The sequence below is a fragment of the Setaria italica genome, chromosome V, assembly GCF_000263155.2.
Source record: "Setaria italica strain Yugu1 chromosome V, Setaria_italica_v2.0, whole genome shotgun sequence".
NCBI lineage: Eukaryota > Viridiplantae > Streptophyta > Magnoliopsida > Poales > Poaceae > Setaria > Setaria italica.
The window spans coordinates 7,040,771-7,051,282 of NC_028454.1; the positions used below are offsets into that span (position 1 = coordinate 7,040,771).

At 42.0% G+C, this 10,512-nt stretch overlaps 1 protein-coding gene across 1 annotated transcript; it reads right to left on the bottom strand.

Annotated features, from left to right (window-relative positions):
* Positions 1-363: 363 nt before the first annotated feature.
* Positions 364-1,447, bottom strand: LOC101772564. The gene has a single exon (XM_004968041.2). It carries the CDS (start codon positions 1,222-1,224, stop codon positions 727-729), a length of 498 nt encoding a protein of 165 aa, XP_004968098.1. The 5' UTR covers positions 1,225-1,447; the 3' UTR covers positions 364-726.
* Between the last annotated feature and the right edge of the window lie 9,065 nt (positions 1,448-10,512).

The following is a 10,512-nucleotide window of genomic DNA, read 5'->3' on the forward strand; positions in this document are numbered from 1 at the left end:
ATGACAGCATGACAGTAGCTAATTGGATTGTTCTTTTTGCAAAATAATTAGTAGCTACTTGTTTGTTCTTGTCTCACCTAGAAGATGTAGCTTCAATTGTTCAGTTAGCGCTGAATCTGTTTTTAGAGCTTCAGTTCAATTGTTCATTTGTCTCTTTGTGCAAAAGTGGTTCTTGACAGTACCTACTTGTTTTTGGAGCTCGGTTTGTTTAGATGGTCTGTTTCAGTATCTTGAAGGCTTACAATATTTTGATGTGCTATTTTCAGTGGACAAAGTGGCAGGAAACAGGAAGATGGAAGACAGTGGGGTTTTAAGTTTCTTATTATGTTAGTTTCAGTGGCAATGGGAACTTTAGTTTTAATCTGAACTGAATGTATGAGGTGGGCAATTTATTCCGAATCTGAGACTGCACGTATGAACGTTAAACTTCTTTATGTTAACAAATGTGAAGTTAATTGAAATGCAACCTTGTTGTATTTACAAAAGGCTACAAAATTCTCATGCCACATTTGATCACAACACAATGCAAGCCTTAAATACTGCATTCTGTGTATGAAATTGTGCATTGAGAGTGACAGTTTCATTCTATTGAAAAGCTAATGTGGCGGTTTTGGTAACCGTGCTCATGAAAGTACCACCGAGACTGGCTTTACATGGCCAAGGGCGCGCGTGTGCGATCCATAACGAACGAAAGAATAGGGCTTCATGCCGTCAGTCGTCTGATCATCAGTGCTGAAGATTGGAGATGATCGCCCGTGAAGCATCGAGGAGGTGTGTGACGAGCACGAATGCGGATGCCGGCACGGCGAGCACGAGCGCGGCCAGGAGCCCCACCCCGACGCCGGGGCGGGAGCTGACGAGGAACGCCTGGAGCGCGCCGAGGAGGTCGCAGACGTCGGCGTCGTAGGTGCCGTACCACTCCTTCTCCCACGCCGCCCACTCCTCGGGCGGCTCCCAGTTCCGCTCCGCGGCCCGCATCTCGTGGATCCGCCGGCGCAGGACGAGCATCCCCTCGTCCACCAGCCGCCCGTCGCCGCCGCCGAACTCCGCGTCGTCGCGGCGGGAGCGGGACGAGCAGTGGCAGCGCGCGGCGGCGGGTTTCTTGGTGACGGTCAATAATGCAGGCGCTGCCGCCGCCGTCGTCGAGGAAGGTCGGCGTCTGAACAGGTCTGCCGCTCCGGGACGACGGGCGGCGGCGGAGAATTCGCAGCTCGCGAGTTGCATTTTTGTTGGCCGGCGGATCGGTTCAAGAACCGAGTTTGCACGTGTCAGAGAAGAAACTGAAGAGAGATGAGATCTCTCTGCTGGTTGATCGGAAGGGGAGGAGGAACAAGCAATTGAAAAGGGAACTTTGATGCGGGAACTTGATGTGGAGTGGGAGCGAAGCGAAGAATCGATGGGAATCGATCGGGGACGGGCGCTACACGAAACAAAACTCTGGTAAGGATTGGGTGTTTGGGTGGGTGAGCTACCGTTATATAGCAGGCGCGCTGGGCCGCTGGCGTTGGGTTGGGCAGGTGACGAGAAGATGGCGCGCGCATATTCTTGTCTCTCTCCCTCGCAGTTTCGCCTCGCGCGCGTGGGCGGGTGGGCGCGTGGGGGCCGGGCCGTCGCGTGGCTCCGGTCCGTGCGGGTTGCTGTTGGCTCGCGCGCGCGAGGACAGGACACGGGCGGCCCGCGCCGGCCGGTCAAGCGCTGGGACCGGATGGCCGTTGCGGCATATATGCAGTTACCTACCTGGCAGCAGATAGATGGTCGGCACGGCACGCATACACGATACGATATGATTATGCTGACGGACGCCAAGGCAAGCGACGGCCGCCGCCCGCGGGAAGCAGAAAGTGCGGCGGCGACGACGGTGCCGGCGCGTGCCGCGGGGAAGCCGGCCGGCGCCGCGGCGGCGTTCGCCACACGCGAGCTCGCGACTGCGCTACATGCTGGATCGTGGTGGTAACGGTGATTAATTTAATCCGTGTACAGATCAGACGTGTTATCTCGGAGCATGCATGCATACTGCCGATACGCATACGCTGTCAACACTACTAGTAGTAGGAGTAGCCCAGTAGGCCCTTGTTCTCTTACCTCCAAACTCCCAACTTTAACACTATGCAAAAAGAAAATTCCCCATCACATCAAACTTGCGGTACATGCATGGAGTACTAAATGTAGACGAAATCAAAAACTATTTGCACAGTTTTGTTGTACTTTGCGATACGAATCTTTTGAGCCTAATTAGTCAATATTTGGACAATAATTCACAAATACAAACGAAACGCTACAGTGTTACTACAGTAATTTGGCACCTCCCAAATTCGCGAAGTAAACAAGGGCTAGGTTAATTTCAACGCGGAATTCATCAACGCCATTTAATTCTTCTCTGCGCGTCACTGCTATCTACGACTCCGAGCGAGCGAGTCCAAGCCGCTGCCCGGCTTAGCTATCCTATCCATGCCCGTGACGTTGCTCCGGTACTCCGATCCAGTCCTGGGAGAAACGGCCGGCGGCGCGCGGCCGGCGCACCAGCTCGTTGACGTCGTCGGCCGGTTGGGCGGGGCCGGTCGAGACGTCGCGTCAGCCTGTCCTGCATGCGCGTACGCCTACACACATCCATCATCGACCGCAAAACCACACGCAAACGCGTCTCGCATTGTACCGCGCGCACTCGCGCCGGTAATGGAGGCGAAGGCTCCAAGTGAACGGTGGCGGATCGAGTGCAGCGGGTTACTAGCGTTACTGGAAAACTCGTATTCGTCCCCAACACTCGGTAATATAAGTAATATAAGCAGTACTATCTAACAGCTAGTTCCCCGGAAGCTCCCCGTGATCCCCTTTAGTACCGGTTGGGAGCTCCAACTGATACTAAAGGTTATCCATTAGTACCGGGTGGAGCCTCCACCCAGTACTAATGTGCCTGAGGACCTTTAGTACCGGGTTGGAGCTCCCAACCTGTACTAACTTCCCTCTTATAAATCAGGCGTTCTCCTCCTCTTGCCCGAGCTATTTCCTCCAGTTTGGGCTTCATCCATTCATGACGAAATAGGGGAGGTGCTGTCAGATTTTTTACCATTTTGTGGGGATTACACTCATTCAAGTGCTCTAAAGGTTAGAAACTTCATCCTCCCTTGCTATGTGGTTAGTATACTAAATTTTATGCTTTAGAATTAGAGTAATTTGTGATTTTTAGAATAAGATATAATGGAAACAAATTCATTTATATGCATGTGTTATTTAGATCTCATATTTGTGATTTTAGAATAAGTTACAATTTTTTGGATGCTATGTTTCGTATTAGTCAAAAAAATTGGTACGAGGTTAGAGGAATAATTTCATACTTTAGTACTTTACAAATATGAGCTAAATAAATTATGGGGAAAAATACAATTTGTTCATATTCTAGTCATTTGCAAATATGAGCGAGATAAATTGTGGTACATAGACATAATAAGATGAAATAGAGGTATGTAATTAATTATTTTTAGAATAATCTACAATGGATAAAATTTTCATTTATATGTTATGTTTTAGCTAAATAAATTATGGGGAAAAATATAATTTGTTCATAGTTTAGTTATTTGCAAATATGAGTTAAATAAATTGTGATACATAGAGATGTCTACCGCTGCTGGAGATAGTGGCGATGATGGGGGCGATCGTTGTTCCTCTCGCGGTAAGGGGAAAACCATAGTTAGCCCTCATGATAAGTCGAAGAAAATGAGCATGTGGGAGAAAACAATGCTTCGTTATTTGGAAAGATGTCATGAAGATGCTCTTGCGGTTGGTCAGGAACATTCTTTTGGTGGTCGTTATGCTCCACCGCCAGTCCCGGAGGTTTCAGGTCCACTGAGTACTACCATCACAGGAGGCACAAATAAACCACATGATGAGGCTGGGTCAGCGAAACCTTCGTTTTCGCCACCTAAGGATACATAAAGTCTTCCTAGATAGTACTCAGTGGATGGTTTGTCATAGTGTATCATGTTGTTTGGGTCTAAAATTTAAATTTGTGTATTTCTATCTAAACTTTCAGCACCATTTAAGTTTGTTGTAGTGTATCATGTTGTTTGGGTCTAAAATTTAAATTTGTGTATTTCTATCTAAACTTTCAGCACCATTTAAGTTTGTTGTAGTGTATCATGTTATTTGGATCTAAAAATTAAATTTGTGTATTTCTATCTAAACTTTCAGCAACATTTGAGTTTAATGAAATTTGTATCATGTTTGTTATGTTTCATATATAATTCTATGGATGATCAGAATATCTTTGGTTCGGTAATACTTTGTAGATGGATCGGCAATGGATGTACAGCGCGGACAAACGCTCCATGGATTACATTAATGGCTTACATGGCTTTCTTGATGTGGTAGAGTCCAACAAGCCACCGTCTGGTTTCATTTGTTGTCCATGCCGAATTTGAAAAAATGAGAAGGATTACTAATCTAGAAAGACTATTCACGGTCACATATACAATTCGGGATTCATGCCTAACTATTTCATTTGAACCAAGCACGGGAAAAGAGGAGTTATGATGGAAGATGATGATGAAAAAGAAGATGATAACTACATTCCTGACTGGACTCAAGGAGGTGCCTTTGCAGATGCTGCAATGGGCGAGGCTGAAGAAGAGATGGTTGCAGAAGAAGGTCCTACCGATGATCTAGATCAGGTGTTTCGAGATGCAAAGAAAAGACTGCGAGAATGTGAAGGAGTCAAAGAAGTTCGAGCGTATGTTAGATGATCATAAGAAATTGTTGTACTCAGATTGCAAATAGGGGTACAAAAAGTTGGGTACCACACTGGAAATGTTGCAATGGAAGGTAAAAAATGAAGTTTCTAACGAGAGTTTTGATGAGTTAATGAAAATCATAAAGAACATGCTTCCCGAAGGGGACGAATTGCCATCCTCAACGTATGAAGCAAAAAAGGTTGTTTTTCCTCCGGGTTTGGAGGTACAAAAAATACATGCATGTCCTAATGACTGTATCCTCTATCGCGGTGAGGAATACGAGAAATTGGAGACTTATCCTATGTGCGAAGCGCTGCGTTATAAGATCAGGCGAGATGATCCCGGTGATGTTAAGGGGCAGGCAAGCAAGAAGAAAGTTACTGCAAAGGTAATGTGGTATTTCTCTATAGTACCACGCTTGAAGCGTTTGTTCAGAAATAAGGCACATGCAAAGTTGATGCGTTGGCACAAAGAAGAACGTAAGCAAGATGAAAAATGATCAGACATCCTGCTAATGGGTCCTAGTGGAGAACAGTTGACAAAAATTTTCCTAGGTTTGAAAAGGATGCAACGAACATACAGTTTGGTTTAAGTATAGATTGATTCAATCCATTCGGTGAGTTCAGTAGTGGTCATTGCACTTGGCCTATGACCTTATGTATGTTTAACTTTCCGCCCTGGATGTGCATGAAGTGGAAATTCATTATGATACCGGTAATTATCCAAGGTCCAAAACAACTTGACAACGACATTGATGTTTACATAAGACCGTTGGTTGATGAACTTTTACTATTATGGAAGGAAGAAAGTGTATGTGTGTGGGATGAGGGTAAAAAGGAGACTTTTTAATCTACGAGCATTGTTGTTCGTAACCATCAATGATTGGTCGGCGCTTGGTAATCTGTCCGGACAGATAAAGAAGGGATATCGAGCCTGCACGCACTATTTAGATGATACTTGCATCATGTATTAGAAACACTATAGGAAGGTTATGTATACGGGCCATCATCGATTTCTTCCTGCTAAGCACCCGTTAAGAGAGAAAGGGAAGCATTTTGAGGGGGAGGAAGAAAAACATACTAAGCCCGTTCACCGTACTGGTAAACGTGCATTTTCTATGATAAAGGATGTGAGGGTAGTCTTTGGCAAGGGCTCTTGTAGCCAACCTGTTCCGAACGACGAGTATGGACATACATCCATGTGGAAGAAGAAGTTTATATTTTGGGAGCTACCTTATCGGGAAGTTCTTGAGGTCTGTAATGCAATCAATGTGATGCACCTGATAAAAAATCTTTGCATGAATATGCTTAGCTTCCTGGGTACATATTGAAAGGCAAATGATACAATTGAAGCACGTCGTGACCTAAAATGTATGAAGCAACGAGATGGTCTACATCCAGAAAAGAGAGATGATGGACATTACTTGCATCCTACTAGTTACACTCTCAGTAAGGAAGAGAAAGAAAGCATGTTTGAGTGTTTTAATAGTATCGAGGTCCTATCAAGCTACTCGAATATACAGGGAATAATAAATATTAAAGAGAACAAATTCATAAATCTAAAGGCTCATGACTGCCACATCCTGATGACACAATTGCTGCCTATTGCATTGAGGGCTATTCTAACAAAGAGTGTACGAATGGCAATCATGAAGCTATGTGCATTCCTCAACATGATTTCTCAGAAAGCAATCCATCCAAACAATCTACTGAAGCTGCAGAATGATGTGGTGCAATGCCTTATCAGCTTTGAGATGGTCTTTCCACCTTCCTTTAATATCATGACCCACCTTCCAGTCCACCATGTTGAAAAGATTTTTGTTGTCGATCCTATATTTCTACACAATATGTTCCCTTTCGAGAGGTTTATGACAGTTCTGAAGAAGTATATTCGTAATCGTGCCCATTCAGAAGCAAGCATTGCAAAGGGATATGGAACAGCTGAGGTCATTGAGTTTTGTGTTGACTTTATTAACGACCTGAGTTCGATTGGAGTCCCTATATCACGCCATGAGGGGAGACTCAATGGGAAGGGAACACTAGGGAGGAAAGCTTGGATGGACATCGATGAGAGTACATTTCGTAAATCACGCTTCACGGTCCTGCAACAATCATCCCTGGTGGCTCCATATTTGGAGGAGCACAAGACCACTGTACGGTTCTCAAACCAGGGGAAGACTGATGCCTGGATTACACATCATCACATTGACACTTTTGCCTCTTGGTTGCGGCGACAACTGATGGGTGATGACACAATTGAAGAGCAACTAGCATGGTTGGCTAGGGGTCCATCTATCTCAGTATCGACATTCCAAGGATACGAGATAAATGGGTAACAATTTTACATGATAGCCCAAGATCAAAAGAGCACAAACCAAAATAGTGGTGTCCATATGGATGCAATAGACAATAATGGAAAAAAAGATAGATACTATGGTGTCATTGAGAAGATGTGGGAACTCGACTATGGACCTTTGAAAATCCCTCTGTTTCGGTGCCAATAGGTGAAATTTACTGGAGGAGGTATAATGACAGACAACTATGGGATGACAATAGTGGACCTCAACAAGATTGGATACAAAGATGAACCATTTGTCCTAGCCAATGATGTGACTCAAGTTTTCTATGTGAAGGATATATCAAGCAAACCAAAACAGAAGGGTCCTAATAAGTCAGATGACCAGCCAAAGCGCCACATAGTTCTTTCAGGGAAAAGAAAAATTATTGGAATTGAGGACAAAACTGATATTTCAGAAGATTATAATCAGTTCGATGATCTTCCTCCATTTTCAATCGAGGTTGACCCAAGCATCCTGTTAGCCAAAAAGGACGCTCCATACTTACTCCGTGATCACAACCAGGGGACGTTCATCAAGAGGAAGGTTATTAACGTTCCATTAGATGATGATGTGTAATGTATTAGAACTATTATGCTGTGTTTTGTGGTGAAGTGACAAATTAATGTAATAACGCATTGTAATGATATGTAATGTATTGTGGCCAAGTGACATAATTTTGTGGTCAACTGACAAAGTAATGCAATAACGTTCTTTGGAGGTATTAAACAAGAACTAATTTTTGCATGGTTAAAATATTAATTATTTTGATTTTTTAGCACCATTAAATATTAAATAATAAATTTAGATACAATTAAACAAGTACATGAATGAATAAAGTACATGAATAAGTGATGGTAAGCATGTTAATAACACTACAAGGACTATTTTTCTAGATTTTTGCATGGTCAAAATATTTATTTTTTCTAATTTTTAAGTTAACATTCGTATTATGACCATTTATAACCTATTAATAACTTAATATTACTAATTTTACTATGTTTGATATTTAAATGCATCTAATAACTTTTTTTTTGCAATTTTATGAATGTTATTTGATTTACTATGCAATAAATAAATATAATAGCAATTTTAAAAGAAAGAAAATAAAACATTTGTTTTGGCAGGAACTAAAACAATGGGCTACAACCCCTTTGGTACCGGGTGGTATTAAATGGGTGCGGTTTGGTGCCCGGTACAATTCTCATCACATTAGCTAATCATACAAATAAGTAAAATAGTACGCAAACAACATGAAGAAACTAAAAGTAAAGTCTATTATTTCTTCTCCATCCATTCTTGGCAAAGATATCCAGGACGACGATCTCCAACGCCTTGCTTGCCAAACATATGGTCTCCCTTACTTCATCACGTTATAATAGGGACCAATATCGCAGCCAATATGCTCCCCTAGAAATAGCTTGCATAAAAGAGGTTAATCTTTTTTTTTTTCAAAAACCATATCATTACGTGTACACCAAATTGCCCACAGTTGCAACCCCAACGAAAATCAAATTTCTATATTTTTTATTCATGCCTGTTAACCAATTTTCAAGCATGTGTTATACTGATCTTGGTGGGGTTAATCCTGTAGCTATAGTTACAATCCTCCAAATTATCTTAGCATGTTAACAATCAAAGAAGATATGCTTAATTGTTTCATTACAATCACAGAAATAACATTTTTGACTCCCAATCCAATTACTCTCAGCTAAGTTATCCTTTGTAAAGATAACACCTCGTTGGAGATACCAAAGAAAAATCTTTATTTTTAGAGAAATCTTTATAAATTTACTGATGAACAGAGTACCCTAGTTAATGTGATATTGATACATAGTCTGAACAGTAAATTTGCCTTGTCTATGCAAATCCCAGGTAAACTTATCCCTCCCATCAGAAAGCTGGTGAGTGGCTACTTTAGCTACAAGATTATGCTAGGCAGTCAGTTTATCTTTGACTAAAGCTCTTCGAAATGATATATTTAGCGGCATTTGGTTCATGACATTTTCCACTGTTACATGGAGATAGTATACTATATTATATAGAGTGGGAAATTACTCTTTGAGTGGTGTAGAATCTACCCATGTATTCTCCCAGAATCTAGTTTGGGAATCATCTTCTATCTTGAAAGTCCCGCAACCTAGAAAATCTTCCCTAATCTTAAGCAAACCTTTCCAAAAGTGCGTTAGGTTTAATTTTAACCTGAGATAGGCAGTTTGAACTCAAATATTTATTCTAAGTAATATCGGGCCATGTGGCATCTTCATTTACCAATTTAAATAGCTATTTGCTAATGAAACATTTATTTTAAAAAATGAAATACCTGAAAGCTCTAACGCCTGTATCTTTTAATTGTCTCGTATACATTATTAGTACAATATACTCCCTCCGTTCTAAATTGTAGGTTGTTTTGGTTTTTTTAATTCATAGCTTTTGCTATGTATCTAGACATAGCGTATATCTAAGCGAATAGCAAAATCTATAAATTTAAAAAATCTAAAACAACCTATAATTTGGGACGGAGGAAGTAGTGCTTTACGGGATTAGGGGCAGTAAATATGTGAGGTAAGAATTCAATTATTTTATGCCATACTTTAATTAACACATAATTTTCTGTTGAGCTTGCTTTAGTTAAAGTCACTTTATATCGGAATTACCATTATTTCTTTGTTAGTATAAAGTTATATATAATCTTCGCCACATGTTTAAGACCGGACAAGAGTTGGAAGCGTAATATATTTATTAGGTATTCTGTAATCTGTAGACGCTCCTAAAAGATTGGATGAAAAATGAAAAAAAAAACAGAGATTGGTGGCACAGTTCTTTATTTTTTTTCTTTTGCATGAAGGCCGACACAACTGAAATTTGCCAGGTTCATTGGCCGGAATTAGGTGGAGAGTTATACTGACGTTGCCGATCCATGGCGTGTCGTTTTCAATGCTTTGTCCCCGACGCGGTTAGCTGATGGCTACGTAACCGAGCGGTGTTTTTCATGGCAATTTCTTTCGAATCAGGCGCCGTTTTTGGTTCAGAGAAACGGCTGTACATGCGGCCGACTAGATCCATCGATCTATTCCTAGCCGCACTTTTTGAAGCACCGAATAGCAGCTGCAATGCAATCGACACGTTCTGCTGACGAACAGTAATCTCGGTTTTGTTTGAAAATCCGCTGAATTTTGTTTGAAGGATCGATCACCGACGTGCGTGCTGAAGTCCCAACTTTGGACACATGGCTTCCCTCAGCAGTCAGCATGAAGCAGACGGCATGTTCATCATAAGAAAAGAAGGGCAGCAAAGAGGTCATCTCTGAATTCAGCAGGATATCGTTGCCTTTTGGTTGCTTCGAACGGAACAACATCTGGATGCATTACCACTAGGGAATTTCCTCCAGGTTTCCTCTGAATGTGATGGAAGCAACGCATATTTTATCGTGTTCTTCATTTCTTTTCTGTG

Excerpts from the sequence above, each read along its gene's own strand:
- LOC101772564 (XM_004968041.2), bottom strand. The coding sequence starts at position 1,224 with ATGCAACTCGCGAGCTGCGAATTCTCCGCCGCCGCCCGTCGTCCCGGA.